The following is a 26,127-nucleotide window of genomic DNA, read 5'->3' on the forward strand; positions in this document are numbered from 1 at the left end:
AATTTACGGGGCCAAACAGACTTTCCAGAGCACCGCGTTAGGGTGTCATAATAATTGTTCGGCCCAGAAGTTGAGCAATATTCTTGTCCGAAGCTCTGCCAATCGGACTGACAGTCGGCACACGTCTCCATATAATAGGCACACCTCTAACATATAATCTGTACATATCTCCATATAATCGGCACACGTCTCCATATAATCGGCACACGTCTCTATAGAATCGGCACACGTCTTCATATAATCGTCACACGTCTTCAAACACTCGTCACACGTCTCCATGTAATTCACATACATAATCATACTCATAATCTAAAGCACCTAACGTGTGAAAATCCAAAACGAGCTACAATGAAACACCGCGTCTGGCTTAGCAAGTGTGAAGCACCTTGTGAGTGAAAATCCTTAGGGTGTGACTGACTGATGAGCCGTTTCTGGAGTTGCTCCTGCATCTAAAAATACACTAGTTTTCCAGTTCACTGCCACTGACACACATGGGTGTCTCATTCAGGCTAACATCAAAATATGTCATTTAGCAGACGAGAAACTTCACACCCAATGGGTCATAATGCTGGAAATACCTTATATTAAAGAATATCATGGGGTATTGTACAAAATTTGTCATAAAGGAATAGATACCACAAAATCTCATAGGAATAGATTCAAACAGCAACACTCACCACTCTGCCACAACTCGGTGCGGTTTTCCTCACGTAAAGTCCATCTTGTGTCATGCAGGTGTGGGTCTTGGTGTGGAGGTGTACCGGCGTTGTCTGTACTGTCACGGAGGGCAGCCCAGGGTGGCACCATTACGCTACTCTGCACCTCATTACACCCGTGATTCATTGCCAACCCAGTCTCAACTCGCTCACTACTTCAGTTACGGTGGGCGCTTGCCGTACAAAATGTGGTAATACCTAAGCAACATTAAGTCCCATTTCATGCCTGGCAGTTGTTGCACATGAAGACATTAACCATTCTTTGGGCAGAGGTTTCTCTCAGTTGAATAAAATCAGACATAGGGTTCACCCCTTTAGCCCGGGTATGCCTTATATTAATTTATTCTAGCTGACCTCAGAAGGTACTATTTAGTTTATGTACGGGTCTCTGCGATGAAGAGGTTATTGGTAAATTTTAATTAATATACATTATAATGATTAGATTATTTAATTCAGTATTAATGGCTTTCTAGGAACTCAGTACTGTACAGTATTGCCATTACTTTTTTTTTTACACAGTGTTGAAGCCATACTAGAACTAATTAAGGTGTGATTCAACTAATCAGCAATAACGAAACAGATTGCGAAGTCAAAATGTAATATCTTGCTCACGTAATAGGTAACAATCAAAGGGAATATAATAGCTTCATTAGTTCAGAAATTGAGGTGTATAAAGGGACTTCTGACCGTGTCCCATTTTACGTGACATAGGATACTTCGTACCACCTCTTCGTTAGCCGTTTGTCATGCACAGTACACCTTACCCTTGTCTTGCATTTGTATCGTTTTCATTTCCACAGTGTTTGTATCACCAACATACACGATATACTGAGGCTTAATATGCAGAATAAATCAATAAGGAAGAGGTGTTATGAAATCTCCGAGGGAGCATAGCGTTGTAATCTGGTGAACTTCGGATGCCTTGTAGCACCCCTTCCCTAGTCATGAAATTTGAATATTATATCTATGTATTCTCGTTCATGGTATTTATCTCTATAGAATACCAGCAAAGATTATATAAATGAAATAACAGAGATTACTGAGGTATGATGTGCATAAAGCGCTTAAGCCTCGAGGAGATGTTACGAAATCTCCAAGGCTACTTAGACTAGTAAATCAATTTAACACTCTTCCTTTACCCCGGCAGAAGAGAAGGACTGGCAAGGTCATCAGTTCGACATAGTGGCCGTGCGACACTTCCCCTACTCGGAGTATATCAGGCATATAGAGCAGCCCGGAACAACTGTCTCACTCAGTGACTCTTTGGATACGAGGCTTCTTAACACAATGGCGGCTCTGCTCAATTTCACGTGAGTAATCTCTCTCTCTCTCTCTCTCTCTCTCTCTCTCTCTCTGTATATATATATATATATATATATATATATATATATATATATATATATATATATATATATATATATATATATATATATATATATATATATATATATATATATATATATATATATATATATATACATATATATATATATATATATATATATATATATATATATATATATATATATATATATATCCTAGGGGGGAGCCCCCAAATTTCCGGAATTGTTAATAAAAACCTTCATTACAAAACTTACAGGAAATCCAGTTTAGTTCTCTCCAAAGTACTCCCTTTCAGACGCAATACACTTCTGGCTCTTTTCCCATTCCTGGAAACATTTCCTATTGTCAGTAGACTCCTGCATTTTTCCTGGATTTCTTCTAAGTAGTCAAATATTCTGCCTTTCACTTCTAACTTAATCTTGGAGAGCAAGAAATGATCACTGGGAGTGAGGTCTGGCGAGTACAGGGGATGCAGAGCAACAACAACGTTGTTTTTGCCAAAAATTGCTGAACTGACAAGATGGTATGCGATGGGGCGTTGTCGTGATACAAGAACCATTTTTGGGTCCGCCATTTCTTTGGACGTTTGCACTGATGCTTTCCAGTAAACGTCTCAGGACTGTAATGTAAAACTGCAGGTTCACACTCAATAGTGCGACGACGATCTTCCAAGACTGAATGTCGAATTTTCTCGATGATTTCATCTGTTAGACAGATCAAAGGACGGCCAGTACGTGGCGAATCTTGGACTGACGTGTTGCCTTTCTTAAAATGCACGTATCATCCAAAGACTTTTTTTTTTTTTTTTTTTTTACATAGCCTGCTCCTTAAAAGATTGCTCAAGTATTGTCACTGCCTCGGCCACGGTTTTCCCTAGCATAAAAACAAAATTTAGTGCACTCTTTACTCTTTCACATCTGCCATAATGGCTTCAGGACGAAAATCGCAGAAGTCAAGTGCACGAACAAAGAGAAAATGCCAGAAATAGGGACTCATCCCTCGCAGTGCGATGCCACGTGGCACAATGAAAAAACCGGACTGCACACAATTGATGCCTACCGGCGCCCAGGGGAACTATTTCTTTTCCCTTGCTAAGTCTATTCCAGAAATTTTGGTGTCTCACTCACACACACACACACACACACACACACACATTATATATATATATATATATATATATATATATATATATATATATATATATATATATATATATATATATATATATATATATATATATATATTGCTGCGGACCGTGCAAGGAGATTTTTGACTCGAGTGTCAAAGGCAATGACATTAAACATTTAAACCAGGATTTACTTACAAAATCTCTATACAGTACATTACAGAATTGGTTCTTATATATAATAAACAGGTGCACAACGGAACACTTTTACTCCACGAGATAGTCAGACACTTCAGTTAACTGAGTAGTAAATAGGAATATGTACATTACTAGTCTGCTATGTACAAGTTAAATACAAATTCTTAACTTATGATTCGACAACATTGAGTGCCTTTTACACTATAGCACTGAAATAAGAAAGTGACTTCGAGGAGGCTGGAGATTAAACAAAAGTCATTGTACTCCACCTCTAACCTTTCTTGATATATCCCGGTAGCCATTCCTCCTTTTCCTCCACTGGCCTGTCCAACACCATGGTAATATTTTTACCCAATAATCTCATCGAGAGGGTGGTCACACCAGGTTATTCAGCTGGAGTTGACTGAAGCCTTCCATTGGGCGGTCCTCATCATTTGGGTTCGGCTCTGCCTCCTTTCTGTCCTTGTAACTTGATACAGGTTTAGTCACTTCTGATATGTCTTGCTCCAAACTGGGTGTCACCTGTGTCAATACTGATGAGAATTTGAGCCAGGGCTAGCAGCTCTAAGCCTTGCAGCTCCCCCTCGTCTTCACTCAACAACACAGTATCATCTGCAAACAACTGTATACTGTAGGTAGTTTCCAAACATTGCCCTCTCTCACTAGGGTCGCTCCAACATCCATTGCCCTACCTTGTATCCCTTTTATAACCCCATCCATATACAGATTGAACAACCATGGAGACATGACAAATCCTTGTTTCAATCCAACCTTCAAATAGAAAAATTCACTCAGTTCACTATCCACACTCACTGCAGCTTTAGCACCCTAATACATACCCTTCACAGCATTCAACAATTTCCCATCTACTCCATATAGTCTTAATACTTTCCACAATCCTTGTCTATCCACCCTGTCATATGCTTTTTCCAAAGCCATGAAGGCCACATACAACTTTTTTCCCTTCTTTAGAAACTTTTCCACTAAAGATCTGAGAATGAATATCTGATCTACAGAACCTTTTCTCTTCCTAAAACCTCCCTGTTCTTCTCCTTCTAATTCCTCTGTTATTTACCTAAATCTGTCAATAAATATCCTACCATATACTTTTCCTATTACACTAAGAAGGCAAATGCCCCTATGATTACCACACACTTCTTTTTCCCCATTCCCTTTATACAGGGGAATAATTATACCTGACTTCCAATCCTCCGGGACTCTACCTTCCTCCCAGGCCAATCTGCACATCTTCCACATCCATTCTACTACTATCTCTCCCCCATGCTTCAGCATTTCACCACACACTCCATCAATTCCTGGGGCTTTCCCCATGAATGAACCCTGTCATGGAGGTTGTATGGGGAGTCCGTGTGCAAGGCTTGGCAGAGGCATACTGAGCGACGCTTTGCATCTTGAGAACCGAGTTCTCAAGGTTTCATTTTTAGTTTATTCCAGTTACTTCTAGGCAATTATATTAGGAAAGACATAGTACTGAAGAGGAATGAAGGCTGTATTCAACCTTTGGAATGCGGAAAGTTTATCTTATATAGCTTATATGCCCTTTAGAGATAACAAAACTTAACTAAAATAAACGTGATCTGACTTTTCATTATTTAATATACACACCGTCCAGCCTAAACAATGTAAGGAAGGCACAACAGATCACAAGTGCCTGCGACTGCAGGGAAACGGCGGAGAGAGAAAGAGTGAAAATAGACGAGCACCTGACAGAATCAAACTAAAATTCAGAAGCCCGATAGAATGATAAAATCCCACCATAAGTACACTGGAGGTCAAATGTTGGGTGTCCCATTCCCAGCCCTAATATGCATGCCTACAGAATGAGGTTAGAAGAAGGGAGCTCTGGGAGGAGGGCAGTGTGAGGTGCTGAGGAGGTAGGAGGAGGAATAAAGGGACAGAGGCAGATTCCTGATTCTTATTTGCCAGAAATTCATTCAGTGGCTGCGAGTGGAACAACAGCGTACCTGACTCACGCAATGTATAAAGCCTTCCAAAGAAGCACGCTAAACTGCGTACTCGGGTAAGCCATTCCAAAACCTCACATTGATACAGGGTAGTTCGTAAACAGCACTCCACTAAAACCTCACCAAACAGTATTTTATGTGTTACGGGAACTAGTCTGATGATGAGGGCGTGGGTGTGGCACATGGAGTGGGGTATGAATAAATGATGCAATGTAGACACCGATAATGCTAACTAAGCCGTCCTCTCAACACACGAAAAATCCCCCGGCGGAATGAAAGTGGGGTGTTATATACGGATCCTCTTTTATTCATAAAACATCTACTGAACTGCGTCACGAGGCAACACAGCAATGAGACATAATGTTTCTCTGTATGTAGGCCATTTATTTGGTTATTTAGGTGCATATGTGACTGAATTCAAATTGGAAACTTACATGATCAGAGTCACTGATACTGTCTTTTTCCGATGGTTGAGCTTGCAGAGCTAGCGATTTTGCAGCTACATTTTCATTCACACCCGCTTGTACCCCGGAGGGTGGGTGGGGGGGCATAGAGTTAGTCTAGTTTTGATACTTTAAGGGGAAACACGCATTGTTCTATTCAAGAATAAAGTGGTCAGCGTCAAGAACCCAGTTTGTTATCACCTTCGATACAAAGAGAGAAACATAACAACAATGCCTGTTCATGCCAACTTTGTCTTTATTTTCCAGGTATCAGGTACGCGAACCCTGGGACGGCCAATTCGGAGTCCCTGCTGGTGGTGGCAACTGGACTGGTATAGTGGGCACTCTACAATACCAGACGGCAGACTTCTCCCTCCTCCTAGCCCCCACCCCCGATAGATTCTCTGTGGTCCAATACTCTGTCATTTTCGCTTCAGAGTCCTTCGTCATCGTGTCTCTCAAAGCCCAACCTCTGCCTCAGTATCTCTCTATCATCAGGCCATTCGAGGGTAGGTTACTAAAAGAAAAGGAAAAAGTCATAATGATCATCATCATCACCACAGGTTTAGTCCTACTGCTTTTATTAACGTGTCTCTCAAAGTTCAATATCTGCCAGTCTCTATCTTCCGGCCATTTTCTGGTGGGTAAAAACAAAGAGGGGGAGAGGGGATCATCTTCATTTTCATCATCAAAAGCAGAGGCAACCTTACTCTATTTCTATTTTTATCACCGTGCCTCTTAAAGCCCAGGCTCTGCCAAAGTTTCTCTAGAACTTTAGGCCATTCTCCGGGGGGAGAAAAATCGTCTTAATTTTCAGTTTTATTGTTGCTGATAAATATATCATTTTGCTTATATGACACTGGCGCTCACGCACAGAGGCGTCTTTTACAAAGGTACCACAAGAGAAAACACAGAGCATTGAGCACCTTATTAAAACTTCATACTGTTACTCTTGTTCGAAGAAAACTTATCGCTAATGGTTACGCAAAACGACTTCGCAAAACTCGACACGCCAAGTTAAGAAAAAAGGAGCTGTTGTTTGAAGTGAACAGGTCCTTTACACTTCCATCTAAAAAAAAAAAAAAAAAAAAAAAAAAAAAAACTATTGGATGTGTTCAACAGGTGTTTGTCTGAAGCCCACTTTTGTCAGCACGAACGTATAGCCCTTGTTACACTACCGCACCCAGCAGTGAATCGAGTAACGGCCTTAGTCTTGACGGAAATATATCGCGGTAAAAGAACAGTACCGTGATTACCTTGACCAGAACCTTCTTTGATGATAATGTAACACTGTAGTAAAATACCTTGATTAAAACCTATCCTAACTGATTGTGATTGATGGGATTTTTCCTTGGCTGAATAAAATCGCATGGCGTTGTCCACTACAAATGCTTGTGTAACAAAAGCAGCGAAAGAGAGAACATAGTTTTTATCAGTAACCCAAACTAAATATTTGCTTATGTATTTGTTATTCAAACATATTTGTGGAAAATAGGATGATGATGATAATGATGATGATGATGATGATATATAATAATGGCTGTATATGACAGATGTGAAACTGAACTTGGGGAAGGTAAAAACTAAACTATCATCACAGACGGGACACGATCTATACTGATCCTTTCTTTAGCATTAAAGTACCTGTAGAGAAAGTTACGGTCAGTTATTCAGTCACATTATGGAACCCAAACTAATAAAGTAATATTTTTGCCTTCTTAATAACAGTTATTTAGTTTATCATGATCCTACTGGGGTTCGACACAGTTTCGAGACGGAGTGTAGGGACTAGTAACCACAACTGTGCGTTCACTTAAGAAAGTATCGTTACACTTGTCATGCTTATATTCGAAAATATGGCACAAGATGTTTTAATGTTTTGTACTCTCTGAGCTATTTGATTAACTATATACAGTTACACAACATTATCATGTTCTGTCCATTATAAAAGTAACATACATGTAGTATGGAATGACAAAAAACCCGGACTACCCCACACCTGCAGCGCTGACGTGGTATTGCGTGGCGTTGAGCGTTGTGGTGTACGGCGTGGTTACGTGGGCACTGCGACAGGTGTGGGTGAAGGGCACAGGTGAGGGTGCCAATGATATCACGGTGGCACTTCTCTTCACACTCAGGATCATGGCTGAAGACCCACCACCAAGCACACCGAGATACTTCTTTGATAGGGTGAATATCCTGGATGTCAGAGTTTGATTGGATGCTACCGACTCCCTTTTTTTCCTTTTTTTGTTTCTGATTCTTCTCAGTTTATTTTTTCTTCATCATCAGCTCAGGGACACTTCTCACACTGAGGACCATGACTGATGATCCACCATCAAGATATTTTAATTTTAATATTATTTATTTACTTATTTTTTGACGATAAGTATTCCATATTTTATTTCTTTCTTGAATTTTCTATTTATGGCCAATTTTCAAATCTTGCTATGAATGTAGGGTGAGAAAACATTCTTCACAAACGAGCAATGACTTACTGTGCTCAAAACTCAAGTCAGTCGAAGAAACTGTCACTCGTCCCAATACATTTTTTTTTTCCCCCACTAAGTGCCCGTAGGATGGTGACCTGTGTGATATCTTGTCTGTCTTTCCATTCTTATATTCCACCTCACTGTAACCAAAACTCAGTTACTTATTATTATACTAGTACTATTATTGCTTTTTATTTATTTATTCAATTATTTTTGTTCCTTGGGCAACTGACAAGCAGTCGAGATAATTGGATGAATTTTGTACGGAGGAGTTTGGCATCTTCTTTATTATAATAGCTTGGGAGTCATCGGACTGACTCTGTCTCATACGTAATTCTGAACAGCAGGTGTGGAAAGGTGTGCCCTTGAGGCAAAGTGAGGAATTCGCCTGCTTGAATGATGAGTGAGTGTGTGGCTCATTTCATTGGACATCTTGTTTATTAATTTTTACACTATCATTTTCCCCTTTTCTTCTCTCTTTTTGGACTCTACCTGTGGGTGGAAAAGGTAAGAATGATGATGATGATGATGGTGTGATGATGATGACGATGATCCTTTTATTATTCTCTCAACTCCATCCCACTCCTCAGATGTCTATGGGATGGTGGCTGGTGGTATGCCTTATAGTAACCTCCGCTTATCGTTCGAGTCTCATGTCTCACCTCACGGTGCCCAAGACACCACCTCCAGTCAACTCCTTCGAAGACCTCCTGGAGGCTGATGGCTGGAGGTGGGCGAGAAGGCCGTCTTTTGGCTCTTCTTTCATATTCTTCAACACTAGCACGGATCCGGTTGTCAATAAGGTCTTCATGAATATTGAAGTGAGTGAAGGTTGGTTTGCTCATTGTGTTTGTGCGGAAAACAGAGAGTGACGATAAAGGTAGTGATAGTGATGTAGATGATGATGATGGTGTGTGTGTGTGTGTGTGTGTGTGTGTGTGTGTGTGTGTGTGTGTGTGTGTGTGTGTTTATATTAGATAATTCAAAAAGCTTTTATCCGACACTAATCAATTTCGGTGCGAGGTGAAGGTCCTCCCATAAGTTAATATATTGTTTAGGGGGACCATAGGTCAAAGGTCAGGGCTACAGGACTTGATCAGAGTTTGACCTTGCAAGATCAGCTTAATCAAATTTTTATCCATTTTAACCAAAGCTGAAGGGTTGATGGTAATGAAAAAACAAAGAAATTGAATTCTGAGTAATATTAATTAAGGGTCAAGGTTCCAGGGCAAGGTCAAAATTCGGTCTGTGAGTGTGTGCGTTGAGTCGAAAACAGTTTTGATCCTGTATCGGGCCACGGCTAGCACTAAATATCGTGCCACCGCTAGCACCAATTTAATGTATCGTCGCACCGGTGGCCACCAATATAATGTAGCCGTTATGGAGTAGCAGTTGACTACATATTATGTGTTCTGTTGTTATAGTATAACTAGACCACCGTGTTGGAGATCGACGACACTGTCTGTAGTACACGTCAGCTACTCGCCGTCACTGCCCGACACTTCCCACCAAAGGTCCTCTGCCACTAGAAGGTGGAAGCTGGTCTGTTATTAAGTGGTAGCGTAAGGTGACAGAAATGAGCAGATTAAATCTCTCTTTATTGGGTACAGAATAATATAACTGCGACCCGAGAGATATGTAAGAGCGATACCACCTCCCTTGATAACTATAAAACGTCTTCTGACGCTGTACGCTCACCGTGCCGACTAGGGCGCGGTGCTGAAGTCAGCTAAAAGTGAGGTGCCGAGCATTTACATATACTCTGGGCTTATGCAAAAAGTAGAGATAAATGACAACTCTACTAGCACATTATACACCTCTATAAAATGGCATTAAGTACATTCACATATACCAACATAATAAATGGTTCCCCAGGACTTTACACTTACGCACTATTCAGATATCTTTTCACTTCTCCTAACCTTCATTTTATAATTGAAACAGGGTGGCACTTATGGTCTGCCATCCACCTTCTTTCTATACCATAGCTAACAGCGAAATGATATTTGGTAGTTCATCATTCACACTTCATTACACACTGTTAATTATGCCTAAACAGCTTTAAAAATTATTATGTAAAATGTGTAATACTACAACTTCATATGGAAAAAGATGTTGACACCAGAACAATCCTATTTGGACCAAACGTGGGGAAAAGGTTGAGGATCAGAGAAGGGGCTGACCTGAGGTTTTCTGAACATTAGGTCTAAGGTCAAGGTTACATGACAAGTTTAACTTCAGCGGTTTTTCTTCTGATATAAATTAAACTTGGTGGAAGGGTCCAGGGAAAGACAACGCTAACAGGATTCGATTTTGAGAACAATGAAAGGTCAAGGTCACCGGAAAAGGTCAAATGTTGAGATTACATGGCAAGATCACCTTAAACAGTTTTGAACCAATCTGGACCACAATTAATGGAAGTGTTGAGGAAGTATTAAAGATCAACCAAGATTGGCGTAATTTGGTTTTGAGAATAATCGGTTAAAACTCAAGGTCACAGGACAGCGTAAAATGTCCGACCCTTAAAGCAACTGCAGGGCACAGTGTTGTACTCTCTGAGTGCTCCTTCTTGGTTATCATGAATACATTATGTCAACAGAATTACCCTTAATATACAGCTTCCATACAATGATACATAAGTCTGCCACACAGCCATGCATACCAACCTTCCCGAGTCATTGTCAGCTTAGTTAGTGAACGGTAATCAGTCCATCTGTTCTGTGCAATAGCTGCGTAATTGATTGAGTGTACTGGAAACATCCACCTTTGGCTTGAAACTAACTAGAGAAAATAGGAGGGATCATGGCAAGGTATGTTATCTGTAATTTTTGTAGCCCCAGTGCCATAATAATTTGGAAGAGGCAGGGCAATGTGTTCTGAAAGGCACTGCGCTCCGGGAGAATGAACTTGCAACACCCACCTTTGACTTTATGATGAATGTAGAGAAATAGGAAAACACGAAGTAGTATTTTTTTTTTTTTTTCTAATTGTCAGTGCCAGAGCTACTTGGAGATAAGTGTATGATGTGTTCTGAGGGGTAGGTATACTTGGCTCCATATAAACGTATCACAGCCTGGAAGTTGTGTGTGGGGCTGGGAGGCCAAACTGGCAATGCAGCAATGGTCATTGGGCCGACTGTGGAGGGAAAAGTAGAGATAGGAGGTGTGATCAACATTGTTATTACCAGCCGCGATAGCGAAGCTGGTATTGTTTTCAATTTGTTTGTCTGTTTGTCAGCTAGCATGGTAACTTTGCAACCGCTCAAGATATCATCACCGAATTTTGCAGATGTGTAGCAGGGATGAAAATCTCCTACGAGTTTGAAATTGGTGAAAGTAGGTCAAGGTCTGTGTGTCTGTTACCACAATAACTTCGCAACCACTCAAAATATCATCACAAACTTTTACAGGAAAGTAGTAGGAATAAAAATCTTCGAGTTCGAAATTGGTGAAAGTAGGTCAAGATCAAGGTCATATTTCGAGCCACGCTAATTATGTATCGGCTCGTGGCTAGTGTGATTCTCCCTTTAAGGGGGCCTCTAGTTGTTGTTATTTTTGTTCTTGCTTCATAACACAACACGAATTCAGTCAGCGAACAACAAACTCAAGAACAATATCATGATACTTAAACCACTGCCCATGCCCTTCACTCCACATTTGGCTTTGGGAACGATGCAGCATTGCTTGTTTGCCTTCCCAACCAATACACCACTCTTAAAGTGTGGCACCTTCACCAGAAGCCAAAGCCCGTATTCTCATCGCATGAGGAAGTTTCCTAACACCTTTGCATAAGAGATTTAGTTTTCTTATTAGACCTTATTGTCCTCTCTTGTTGCATAAATCCATATAGTATCATCACATTGTGCATAACTAACGTACAAAAGGATATTAAGCGAGCTTTATCCTAAAATAAATAGCTAAGTAGGAGGTGCTATGGAACCTTCTTAAACAACGAGAATACGAGCTCAGCTGTACACTGATGGTAAAGTAGTACATCACAGTTTCAGTGTAGCCAGATGCACGGATGTCCTGTGGTATACTCCACATCAGCACCGCATAAAGTACTTGCAACACTCACCTTTGACCTTAAAATGAGTTTAGGAAAAATACAAGGGAGCGAACAAAAGATGGACTATGACGTGTAATTCTTTTACTCCTCAGCATCATGAAGACATGGACGTGTTGGTGCAACGTGCTCTGAAAGGCCGGTACGGTTTGGTTTTGAACCGATACGTCATCGCCAGTGTCATTGCAGCCAGATACTCAAATGCCCTGGGTTACACACCACTCCACACCAGCACCACCATCTATCCCATCTATGCAGGAGTTAGCTGGGGTTTCAGGTAAGGACTGATGACCTCTCTGCTGTTTCATTTGAGTATGCATTTTCTTGTTTTGTTTTGCAGTGGAAATTTTTATTCAGTCACTTAACACACACACACACACACACACACACACACACACACACACACACACACACACACACACACACGAGTGGTTTGACAATATCCTAAGCGATGAACACAGCTCAGGGTGCCCAAGTTATTCTCGTCATTTTTAAGTGGATGATCATATGATAACATTATATACTTACTATGGATATGACAGAATATGTCACAAGCAAGCGATATTTACCCCAGAGAAGGACATCTAACTTGGGACAAATCCAAAAGACATATATATATATATATATATATATATATATATATATATATATATATATATATATATATATATATATATATATATATATATATATATATATATATATATATATATATATATATAATCATGTATGATGCAAGAAATATATCCATAAGGGAGATATTGTGCAATACAATGTAAGAAATATATCGTTAAGGAAGAGGTGATATGAAATCTCCAACACTACTCTGAATACAACCCTTACTGTGACAGATGGGGTGCACCGTTCCGAGCGGCCATAGGAAAGATACTGAGGAGTGCACTGGAGGCTGGACTTGTGGACCAGTGGATGACTGAGGTGATACAGGACAATGCCAAGAGGGTCAGAGCTGAGAGAGGAAAACAGGACAGCCAAGACTACAAGGGGATCGAAAATATGCAGGTAAAGTGACCCTTGTGCAGTGCAGAGGGGCAGAGCGGCAGATACAACAAATTGACGAACAAATATAGTAATATCAAGGACAGGCTGGGCTCGTGGATTGCTGGATGACAGAGGAGATACAGAACAATGCCAAGAGGGTCAGAACTGAGAGGGGAAAACAGGACAACCAGGATTAAAAGGAGGTCGAAAATAAGCAGGCAGGGAGGTAATATTCTATCAGTATCTGTCACGGTTTTTTTTTTATAATATCACGGTAATTTTGAAATAAATGCTTAAATATTATTCAATTGATAATAATATTCAATAATATTGAAGAGCAGGGACAATGATTGTCTTACTAAATCAAACAACGATTACTTTACGCTGGCCTGCTTCGCACGATTCTCTCAGAACGAGAATTTACAAACTCTCTCAACAGTACACAGCAGAGACTAATTACTCACAATTGATGAATTAGTACTGTTAGCCTCTGGAGAAAGTTACTTCACCCCTGACAATAAATAACTAATACTAATAATAATATCAGGTCCTTGCTGATGCATTAACTCCTAGTTGGCACAACGGATTTTAAGTTAATACAAGACTGGTCTAAGTACCAGTTATGAATAGTAAAACGTCTATGCAAGCTAGGAGCTATGTGGGAAATAAGCTTAATTACGGAGAAATGAAACAAGAGTTTACTTTACATTAAGCTCAAGGAAAAGAACTGTTAAATTTATTAATTACAAAAAATAAATTTAACGTTACATTTCAAATCAAATCAATGAGACGCACTCACTCACTCGCACAAAAGCTAAATACTTACGCCTAGGAAAAACACCTTAATTAAACTCTTAGACTAGGATTACAAAAAGGAAATACCGGTCGATGAATGCTGTGTATCACCCGGGAGTGGGAGGACTGGATTAACTGTCTCAGTGGAGCTTGGGTGCTAGCGACCTCTCACACTTCTTGGAGCACAGGACCTTCCTCCGTCACAACAAACACTCGACTGCCCAAGTCGTGGGAAAGAAAAGCGGAGCACTCGGCCGCATTTTCTAACGGTCAGAGGCAAGCAGAGACGAACAATAAAGAACAATAGTATCGCTCAGTACAGCACTTAGTGAAGTGCATTAAATCGGTCACTTTTGAAAACAGTGACGAATGTTTTGGAAAGTATACCCCGAAATGGAGGGAGAAACGGTTAGCTGAGCGATACACAGTGAGTTTTCCACTAATAGTTCGTGGCTTCTCACAAAAGGGAAATGTCGCGGATTGATTCGTGACAGTATCTATCATCCAGGCCTTCTCTGTCCCATCAAGAACAAGAAACCCGAAGCCAGGCCACTCACTCCAGACATTTAAGGCAAGAATGACGAGCTTCGTTTCTATTATATAAGCCAATAATAAACTCCAATCTTCCCTCGGATGCAAACCCTCACAGACGCCATCTAGCTGGTGCGTTTCAATCCACTAGACTACCACGTGTTGTATGGTTACAAGGCTGCCGTCCAGTGTTATAAATGATTTGTTGGGCTACATGAAATCATTTGGCTGTAACTCAATGTAAAGGAAACTGAAGGTAGCACTACATTAGCCTCTGTGAAGTGTAGAACGACCAGGCGACACACACACACACACACACACACACACACACACACACACACACAGAAACAAACTGACAAACAGATAAAAAAAAATCACAGAGAGACTGGGCTGGTTAATTGCTGGATGACAAAGGTCTTCAGGGACAGTACGAAAAGGAACAATACCAAAAGGGTCAGGGATGTGAGAGGATAGCAAGACAACCAAGACCAGATAGAAAAAACGCAGGAAAAACGATAATAGTCAGATCCTTAATATTGCCCCTTGTTGAATGCAGAGAGGCGGTCGTTTATTAACAGTTGTAAAGTTTGGATAGGGAAGAAAACATGAATTAAATAGATAGAAAATAAATAGGCAGAGAGGTACAGTATTATTATTATCAATAATTCTTATTTTTGTGAAATGTAAGATGAAAGGCATTATATAATACAAGCTGATCGAATGTACACTGGCCAAACGGTAGTGCTTCATACCATATATTGTAATTTCATTATCAAGTGTAGGAGGAAATAGCAGCCCAAACCAAAAATAGACGGATATGAGACAGGAAAACAGGAAATATCCTTACTAATAATATTACCCCTTGTGAAGTGGAGGGGGGCGGGCGGAAAGGCAGCAGAAACCAGAAACAGATTGAGAATTGGATGGTAAAGCTGTACTAATGTCTCTTAAAGTTACCCTTCATGAAGTGCAGAAAGATAGGGCAGGAGGTAGGAGGAGGCGGTGACCGAATCGATTGAGACGTGACCTGCAGTCCTGTTGGACCCATGTTTGCATCCCTGTTGATGCAAGAATCGGTTTAAGAATCTGAACTTCAGTAAAGCAAATTTTAATGATTAACCATGAGATCCACCGACATATAAAAAAACCCACTCTAAAAGCATCAGTACACCAGACCTGTACAAGACAGCCCTGGCATGTATTCAATATGGACGGCGAGTGTTAGCGTCGTACTGGTGGCATGTGCAGGCGAAGTACATAGAACTGGTGGGCCTCAGGGAACGCGCTGTTTACCGTATGCTGCGAATAAAAAAAAAATAAAAAAAAAATGCCAACAGAAAATGCGGCGTCGTCATATGAAAATGTGTTTGAATTTCACAGGACAGGACAACAGACTACAAGCAGATCGCAAACTCATAAGCAAAATGGTGATACTGTCTTCTAATGTTATCCTTTGTGAAGTACTGGAGGTCAACACAGCACAAATTGCCACAGCAGATGGAAAACAAAAACTATAGTATTTAGTTTCATATACTTAACACTAGGGATATGTAGGGGACAGGGCGACATATACAACGAACTATTGAATAAATAAAGCAATAACAAGGAAAACGCATACTATAAACAGAGTTGAAATAAGCTGGTAAAACGGTAACATTCAGTCCGTTGAGAAGTGAAGGGGGAAACAGCAGACAACAGGCAAATCCGTGAAAATACTTGATATCTATATATCTATAACCAGACTCCTTAATCTCGAAGGGAGTGGCCACAACTAAGTCGTCTTCATGTCACCCTGCTTTCCGCCATCAGGCTGCCCTTCCCCATCTCAAGCAACCCTCATTCATACAGCTGTTCATCCTATCCGTACGTATAGTTCTGCATTATCCCTGTGAGGTAAAGAGGGGAAGAACGTCACAAACCACAAGCTTATGAACGGCATCCAAGATACGGACAAGGTAACACAAAATACAAACTGGTAACACGCCAGCAGGCCCATGATATTTCTACATGTGAGGTGTTAGGGGAATAGGAGAGCACAAACTGCAAAGAGGTCGAAAATAAACAGAGAAAACGATATGTATAGTCTCATAATACTATATCTTGTGAATGTCAGAGAGGCAGGAAAGCGCAGACTACAAATAAATCAAGGACACGGACGTAAAACGGTAATATCTACAATAGCTGGTTTGCTTTTTAGTGACGGAAACAGGCTACTCCCTCAACCTGATCGCAAAGGAAGGTGTTTTCTCGTCGGTTGAGGAAGCTCCCTAAACACTTTTCCCTAAGCTATTTATTTTTTTATTAACCCCTTAACCGCGGGGCGTCACTTTCGTGACGCTCGGCTACAATGGATCATACCGCGGGGAGTCACTTTTGTGATTCTGTGTTATTTTGAATTATCCCGGGCTCTCAAGTGGTGGCTTGTATCATATATCAGTACTGCCAATGTCCAACACTAGTCAGCACTCCAAATCTCATCTGTACTCCCATCCATTGTTGACATTTTAGCTATTTTACCCCCTTCCTGACTCCCCTCCCTACCTGCCCTCCATTACCCTCTCCTCTCACCTCCCATGCCGCGCTGCGCTACGGAAATTTCCCCCTTCTCTTTCCACAGATTTCATCCATTGAAATAAGCCCTATGCCCTATATTTTTACCCAATAATATATACCAAAAAAAAAAAAGGTAAGTGATAGTGTTATACTCCAGAAATTGCCTAATTATCACCTGACAACACCTCACGTGCATTCATTCGCTACATTACCACGGTAATTTCCCCTTTGATTTATGCCTTGTAATCGATGTCTGTAATAAAAATATATATCAGAAAGGAAGGAGAATCCTAATTGACATTTACATTCACCTGGAACTACCTATTTCTTTATTTATTGCCGAGATTTTCTACCTATAAAAAATTAGCCTGTAAGTTAGCAGCAGTAAGCCTAAAGTGTCATTGTCAACCCTTCCCTTCTCAGATAATTTACCCCCTTCGTGACTCCCCTCCCTACCTGCCCTCCATTACCCTCTCCTCTCACCTCCCACGCTGCGCTGCGCTACGGAAATTTCCCCCTTCTTTTTCCACAGATTTCATCCATTGAAATAAGCCCCATGCCCAATATTTTTACCCAATAATATATACCAAAAAAAAAAAACAGGTAAGTGATAGTGTTATACTCCAGAAATTGCCTAATTATCACCTGACAAAACCTCACGTGCATTCATTCGCTACATTACCACGGTACTTTCCCCTTTGATTTATGCCTTGTAATCGATGTCTGTAATAAAAATATATATCAGAAAGGAAGGGAGAATCCTAATTGACATTTACATTCACCTGGAACTACCTATTTCTTTATTTATTGCCGAGATTTTCTACCTATAAAAAATTAGCCTGTAAGTTAGCAGCAGTCAGCCTAAAGTGTCATTGTCAACCCTTCCCTTCTCAGATAAGCCGCGGCATTTAGTTCCTTGTCCTCCACTGCAGAGACAACATGTTGCACTCGCACCCCACCATTCCTGCCGCTTCTGCGCCCATTGCAAAGGGCCCCGTGACCTCTACCCCCAAGAAAAGTGTTGAGGCAAGCAGGAAAGGCCTCAGTGACTCTGCAGTGGCACAAGAACTTGCTGAATTGTCGATGATAATAATGGACAGCGATTTTGACGATTCCGGTGAATCGTGTGATGAGCCGGGTGAAGTTATCACGCCAGAAACAGCGACAACAAGTGCTCCTACCAGTGAATCTGTGTCTAGCTCCAAGGGAAAGGAGCCTTTAGTGCAGGAAGGAAAAGAAGTTGGGAAGGGAGTGAAGAGGCGGCGTGTTAGCCCCAGAACAATGCCCCCACGTGACCCAGCCCGCCATGAGTCATGAGAGCATTCACCTCCCCGTTCCCCAAGCCCCGCTTTACTCATCTCGTCATCATCGTCGGCTGAGTTATCTCCGGAGTCTTCGTCGTTGGAGTCACCACCAGCACCAACAGTGAAGGCCGGCCATAGAGGTAGAGGTAGATCTAAGAGAGTGAGAAGTAGTGTAGCTAGTAGGGTAAGGGTTGCTAGTGCTGTTCGGCAACCTAGGGTCAGTGCGAGTGACCTTGAGGGAGATAAGCCTCCCTCTCAGCCAACCTCCACCACCACCACCACCACCATCCCTCCACCGCCACGCCAGGGAATCCTGGACGCCTTCGCGTGGACAGAAGGGTCAGATTTTGTCCCCGAAAACCTGGTTTTCGATGAGAGCTCGTCAGGAGTTCAGCCTGCCTTCACTATGGACGAAAATGCTGAGTGTGTCGACTACCTTTTGGCCTTCCTAGATGACGAAGTCATGCAGCACATATGTGATGAGACCAACAGGTTCGAATCACAACGTGCTGCTAGTGGTACAGGTGCAGCCAAGATGCAACAGTGGACCATGCTGGGAGTGCAGGAGCTGTATGTGTTCTTTGCCCTCATGCTTCTTATGCCACACTCCAAGAAACATGAGTTGGAAGAATACTGGTCCATGGACCCCTTACTACCCTCACCGACCTTCAACAAGTACATGGCCAGAGATCGCTTCCGGAACATCATGGGAAACCTGCACTTTGCCGATAATGATGTACCTTCCCAAACCGACCCACTCTGGAAGATCTGGGAGATTCTGAACAGAATGAAGGATAAGTTCATGTCATTCTTCCACCCATTTCAGAAGGTTGTCATTGATGAGTCCTTGGTTCTGTTCAGAGGACGTCTTCGGTTTGTCCAGTACATTTCCAAGCAAACGCCATCGCTTTGGAATTAAGTTCTTTGTACTGTGCGACTGTAAGACGGGGTACATCCTTGACTTCGTCATATATTCAGCCAGCACTGTCGATCTCGATAAAACACACCCCCTTGGCTTCTCAGGCTGTGTAGTGAAAGTGCTCCTAGAAAAGTATTTTGGTGGGAATCATGTGCTGTATACAGACAACTACTATACAGCACCGAAACTTGCCAAATACCTTTCTGAGCACGGCATTGCTCCTGCGGCACTGTGAAAAGTAATCGTGCCAACTTCCCCAAATTCCCAGAGGCGGAAGAGGCTTCGCAGCGAGGAGACGTGCACCTACACAAGTCTGAGAAGATGCTGGCAATACGGTGGCATGACAAGAGAGTCGTGCACATGCTCACCACCGTACATAAGGGGGAGATGAAAGACAGTGGGAAGGTCGACCGTAGGACAGGCGAACCTGTGATGAAACCTGATGCTGTGTTGGACTATAATATAAACATGCGGCTGGTGGACAAGTCCGACATGATGATTGGTGAGATCGACTGCCTCAGGAAGAATACTAGGTGGTACAGGAAAGTTTTTCTGCATCTCATAGATATGACGATGCTGAACGCCTTCATCCTGTACAAGATGAAGGTAAAGCCACCCAAGTCCTTCTCCCTGAGGTTGTTCGCCAGGACTTGTGTCCAGCAGCTGCTGGAAAAATATGGTAAGGTGCAAGCAGCAACTCCAAGGCGCCATCCAGTTACACTTCCCGACCGACTTGAGCAGAGGGCGTATATGGATCGGCACAGACTTGAGCTAATGCCTGCCACAGAGAAAAGGAAGGCTGCGATTCGCAGGTGTCAGGTATGTGCGCATACCACACGCCGCACACCTGAGCATAAACGCACCTCTTGGCAGTGCGCTGAATGCCAGGTTCCCCTCTGTGTAACCTGCTTCTTCGATTATCACAGCCAGAAGCAGTTCTAACAGTGCAAGTGTGGAAACAGAATTATTTGGAAATAATGTGTAAATAATGTATAAATAATGTGTAAATAGCAGGTGAAAGCAATGGATGTTCAGTTCATATGATTGAACAGTGTATTATAGTTTCATCTTACTGAAAGTGACAGTGAATAACATATTGTAAGTAAAATAGAAGGGTAAATATTGAAAATAGAATAGAAAATGTAAATAGTAATGTAAATAATTAGTAATATAAGGATATGAGTACAAATAATTTATGTTATAACAGTGAGAGTGAATCCGTGGCTCTCTACGTATTTTACTGACTAAAAAATAGAATGACTTCAGTGACAATAAAATAATACGACTGAAGGAAACTTATGGAGAAAGACTCCAGATATATATAAGTGTGATATAGTAATAGAAATATAAAGTGTGAGGAGTTTTATGAATAATAAATGACAGAGTGCCTAGAGCGAACTAGCGCAAGTGCGGCAATCAGACGCGCTCGTAATTTCCATTGCTTTCACACTGTTTTTTTTTTTAGTATGGATCCCAAACTACTTGAAAATGGTAGAATAGTGTTTATAGTGTTTGTATCTGGCTGTGGTAATCATATAACGGGTTGTCGGGAAGTGTTAAGTGGAGACTTAGTTACCCTACTTCAGAGGTCTCCACAAGTCCTACGGAAACTGACGAAGGCTCAACAATCATTCCAGGAGAAAGCTGAAGGTATGTGCTATAAGCATATTTAATTTTATTATTCTAGGACTAATAACTGATTTTTAGCAAATATTTTTTGAGAGTCTGTCGGAGCCCAAATAACCCCGCGGGACACGCAAGTAATTGGTAAACAAGCCCGCGGTGTAGGGGTTAATTATGTAATTCATTTCTGTGCGGTGCTAGAGAGGGATGCCTTCATGTGATGGCAACATTTTTGGAACCCAACATATTATTCAAAACATGTAGCAGCCGTGGCTTAATGGATAAGAGCCCTGCGCTCTGGGCGAAGGGTCGAAGGTTTGAGTCCACCCAAGAGTCATTGGTTGACATCAGGAAGGGCATCCGGTCACAAAGTGCAACACGCTCCAAACCTAAGCTCTCTACCCAGGGGCAACGCCTTAGTTAAAGAAAAAAAAAAAAAAAAAACTATGCTGTTCTCTTTTGTGTTACGTAGGTCCTTCTGATACTGCACTACTCTGCATAAATAACTCATAAAAGGATATTAATCAGCTGTATCCAAAACTAAATAACTAAGGAAGAGATGTTAGGGAGCGAGAGTACGAACCTAAGTTATGGTTACATGAACTTTGATGAGCTTTAGCTGAGGTAGGAATAAGTTGCGATGGTTACTCTTCCCTTTTTACCCTAACCTGGCATAAAATTGTCATCTCTCTAACTTAAATGCTGAGTTGTAACAATCGATTAAAACTAGAATACGAAGCTAGTGACGAAGAATTGCTATTAACATTTAGAACCGTAGCATTGTCTTTTCTGCCAATAAGCTTTTTTTTTTTTTTTTATGCGAGGAAGAAGGAACCAAAGGCCATGAGCCCGCAGTAACAGTTCCCTCCAAGAGAAAAACAAAATACAATAGAGAGCCAAATTCAAGATCCGATCATTTTGATATGCCTGGACACACTGCGTTTGAAAGACTGGAGATCATAGGCAGCAGGAAATACAGACAGAGGGAGACAGTTCCAGAGTTGACCTGTTGCATAAATGAAAGACTGGGAGTAACGGTTAACTCTTGCATTAGAGAGTTGGACAGAAAAGGGATGAGAGTTTGCTGCCAGACGGGTGCTACGCACCCGTCGTAGAGGTCGTAGAGGTGGAGGAATGCAAGCAGACAGTTCAGAGGAGCAGTGACCATTAAAGTAGCGATAGAAAAGAGATTAAGATGCAACAGTGCGGCGAAGAGACAGAGGTTGAAGGGAGTCAGTAAGAGGAGAGTTAATGAGACGAAAAGCCTTTGACTCCACCCTATTGAGAAGAGCTGTATGTGGGGAGCCTCCCCACACATGAGAGTTGTACTCCACACAGGGTCGGATAAAACCCCTGTATAGAGTCAACAATTGTGCAGGGGTAAAGAAAGAGCAGAGTTGGCTTAGCACACCCAATCTCTTGGAAGCAGATTTTACAAGAGATGTAATATGTTCTTTCCAAGATAAGTCCAGAGTAAATGAAACCCCAAGCATGTTCAAGGATGATGCAGGATTAAGCTGAATATTATTAAACATTAGTGGGTATACCTGTGGAAGATTTTGTCGAGTTGATAGGTGTAAGAACTGAGTCTTAGATGCATTAAAAACAACCATATTATTTTTACCTCAGTCAGAGATACGAGCCAAGTCAGACATTAGGTGTGCCATAGCCTCATCCCTTGTTTGTTGAAGTAACTGTTGAGATGGGCGTTGCGGGAACCGAATGGAAAGGTGAAGGGTGGGTCATCAGCGTATGAGTGGATAGGGTTAGATGTGCAGCTTAGAAGATCATTGATGAATAAAAGGAAGAGAGTTGGTGATAGGACAGAGCCCTGAGGAACACCACTGTTGATAGATCTAGGAGAAGAATGATGGTCGTCTACAACAGCGGCTATAGAACGACCAGAAAGGAAGCTAGCGATGAAGGCACAGATAGAAGGATAGAAACCGTAGGAGGGCAGTTTGGAAATTAAAGATTTATGCCAGACTCGATCGAAAGCCTTTGAGATGTCAAGTGCAATGGCAAAGCTTTCGCCAAAGTCCCAAAAGGAGGATGACCAGGAGTTTGAAAAGTAGGTGAGAAGATCGCCAGTGGAGCGTCCCTGACGGAACCCGTACTGACGATCGGAAAGAAGGTTGTGATAGGAAAGATGCCTTAAAATTTTTCTATTGAGAATTGACTCGAAAACTTTTGAAATACAGGATGCTAAAGCAATTGGACGATAGTTGGAGGGTTGGGAGTGGTCACCCTTCTTTGGGACTGGCTGAATGAGAGCAAATTTCCAGCAAGAAGGAAAGGTACAAGTTGACAGACAAAGGCGAAAGAGTTTGCCTAGGCAGGGTGTAAGCACAGAAGCACAGTTCTTGAGAACAACAGGAGGGACCCCATCAGGCCCATATGCCTTGTTAGTACTGAGGCCAGTGATGGCAGAAAATACATCAACTGAAGAAATTTTAATGTCAGCCATGAGGAAGTCAGAGGGGGGAAGTAATGGAAGACCAGCACCGGAATCGTCGAAGGTGGAATTGGAGGAGAAAGTCTGTGCGAAGAGATCTGCTTTATCAGTGGAAGAAATAGCTACAGAACCATCAGAGTAGAAAAGAGGAGGGAAGGATGATGAGGTAAAGTTGTTAGAAAGATTTTTGGCAAGGTGCCAGAAGGAGCGGGAAGAATTCGAGTTGGAGAGTTGAGAGCATTTAGTATGGATAAAATTATTTTTAGTTGAGCGAAGAACAGACTTAGCACGATTCCGGGCAGAAACGTAAAGATGATGTGATTCAGGGGTGGGTTGGCTCCGGTACCTTTTGTAGGCCCTCTCCTTGTTGCGGACAGCATTAGAACAAGCGTGATTAAACCAAGGCTTTCTTGCGTTAGTGAAAGGAAATGAGAAAGGAATGTATGCTTCCATGCCCGAGAGAATAACCTCCGTAATGCGCAAGGCACACTCAGATGGCTCCCGGCCATGGAAGCAACACTCATTCCAGGGAAAATCAAAGAAGTACTGCCTGAGGGCCTCCCAGTCCGTGGCTCCAAAATGCCAGAAACGACGTTTCCCAGGAGGGTCCACAGGCCGTACCGGAGTGATAGGACAGGTTGAGGTAATAAGGTTGTGATCGGAGGAGCCCAACGGAGAGAAAAGATTAACAGAGTAAGCAGAAGGATTAGTTGTGAGGAAGAGGTCAAGTTACAAGGAATAGGCTGAAAATGGAAGAATATCTGTACTAGGTTACAGTAAAAACGGTATAGTCAAATCAGTCGCACGATCTGACAACATCTGACCATGAAGCGAGTTGAAATGGGTATGGAATCTCTGTCACGTTAGAAGAACTACATTATAGTCTCATTGCCCCCTGTGAAATGCAGGAGGGCAGAGAAACAAAAAAATCTAAACACATCGAAGAATTTAGTCCCATTATTTTACTACTCGCGCACTGTAGACGAGATAAAGGACAGTGCAATCTGATTAAATGGTAATATCCAGTCCAACAAATACTTGAGAAGTGTAAACAATGCAAACTGGTTAAGTGGTATTATCCTGTTCAGTATAACCCCTTGAGAAGTGAAGGACAGTGGAAGGGGAATGAATGACAAGATCTAGTCAAGCCTAACAAACTGAGAAATGTAATGCCCTAAGATTATGATACCATAGTCCAAGGGTTGGACTAAAAATAAACCTGACATCATGATTTTTTCTCTTTTGATGATTCTGACTCTGGGCGCTCATTTGACATTCCGTGCCTTGAAGCCCAGCATTTCTCCTACGTGTCAAACACCCTGCTATGTCATCACCTTGACTATACCCAGCGTTCATACTGAATAAATACTACGGTTGTCTCATTCAGAACTGGTATGGTGGTATTAGCAGGAACGTCTTTATGGCATGTCAATAGGTCGTCTTGGAGTGACTGTTTTAACGAAATTGAAATCAACAATCTCAGCCCCAGCCCGGGATCAATATTGAGTCCTTTCAGTTAATAACCTACTGCTACATTCACTTCACCGTCACTTCCATTCGTCTTCCCCTCACTTTTGCCATATTCCACCTTTAATCTCACCTGGAGTTGAATTAGTTTAACCTGGGGGAGATTTCTTTTTGCAGCCTAGTTCCTGTAGAAGAAAACCTCACTGCAGTTCTGCATCCTTTTCACAGTTCTTCGTGACTAGCCTCATATTCTGTTGTTAATCTCTTGCCATACCTCTGCAGACAAGAAGTACAGAAAATGGCAATTTTACAACTAGTTAAAATTAACAGAGTATAGTTCTTCCTTATTTACATTGTTCTCTATCAACAGAGCGAGAAGGGACAGGTCGTGCTGAGCCTGTATCACCTGGAAGGGGCGTTCCTTCTGATGTTTCTGGGGCAGGGGGCGGCAGGGGTGTTGTGGCTGGCAGAAAAGGTCTTGCACCCCTGCCTCTCTAAACTCTAACTAACCTCACCCCTGCCTCTACAACATATGAAAAACCTCCACTCCTGCCTCACTCTACATCTCCCTAGCTACACTCCTGCCTCACTTAGCTCTTGCCTCTCTCTGCACATGCCTGGCTACACTCCTGCCTCACTTTACCCCTGCCTTTCTCCGCTCCTGTCTGGCTACACTCCTGCTTAACACCACCCCTGCCTCGCTCTGCTCCTGCGTAGCATCCTGTCTAACACCACTCCTGCCTCTCTCCGCTGCTGCCTAGCTACTCTCCCGCCCAACACCATCTCTGACTCATTCCACCCCTGCCTCACGCCACACTTGCTTGCCCTTCTCTGCGATAAGTGGAAGCGATGAGTGACCTCTAGTAATCAACCCAGCCTGTGTATGCAGATAATAACAAATACTTTACGACAGCATTTCAAAATCAAACTTAATTTTTTTTCTCCTGTCTTTATTTGCCATTTAAATGCAGTATTCGCTATCAGTTAAGTATCAGAGTGGGTAAAGGTGGATAATTTTATTCAGCTTAAGGCAAACCCGTCACTCAAAGAAGTTATATTAATATTTCTTATGGATTTTTTAGAAGTGTCAGACCTTTACAGTGGACTATAAG

At 41.9% G+C, this 26,127-nt stretch overlaps 1 protein-coding gene across 1 annotated transcript; it reads left to right on the top strand.

Moving 5' to 3' along the window:
* Nucleotides 1-348: 348 nt before the first annotated feature.
* On the top strand, nucleotides 349-25,520 carry LOC145396447 (putative glutamate receptor). The gene is made up of 10 exons (XM_080269824.1): nucleotides 349-388; nucleotides 736-882; nucleotides 1,864-2,026; nucleotides 6,080-6,321; nucleotides 7,818-8,017; nucleotides 8,895-9,125; nucleotides 12,465-12,646; nucleotides 13,221-13,394; nucleotides 23,433-23,435; nucleotides 25,388-25,520. The coding sequence occupies exons 1-10, from the start codon at nucleotides 349-351 to the stop codon at nucleotides 25,518-25,520; spliced, it is 1,515 nt and encodes a 504-aa protein (XP_080125950.1).
* Nucleotides 25,521-26,127: the final 607 nt, after the last annotated feature.

The sequence above is a fragment of the Coenobita brevimanus genome, chromosome 4 (genome assembly GCF_032717465.1).
Source record: "Coenobita brevimanus isolate Jiangsu-jjx chromosome 4, ASM3271746v2, whole genome shotgun sequence".
NCBI classification, from domain to species: Eukaryota; Metazoa; Arthropoda; class Malacostraca; order Decapoda; family Coenobitidae; genus Coenobita; species Coenobita brevimanus.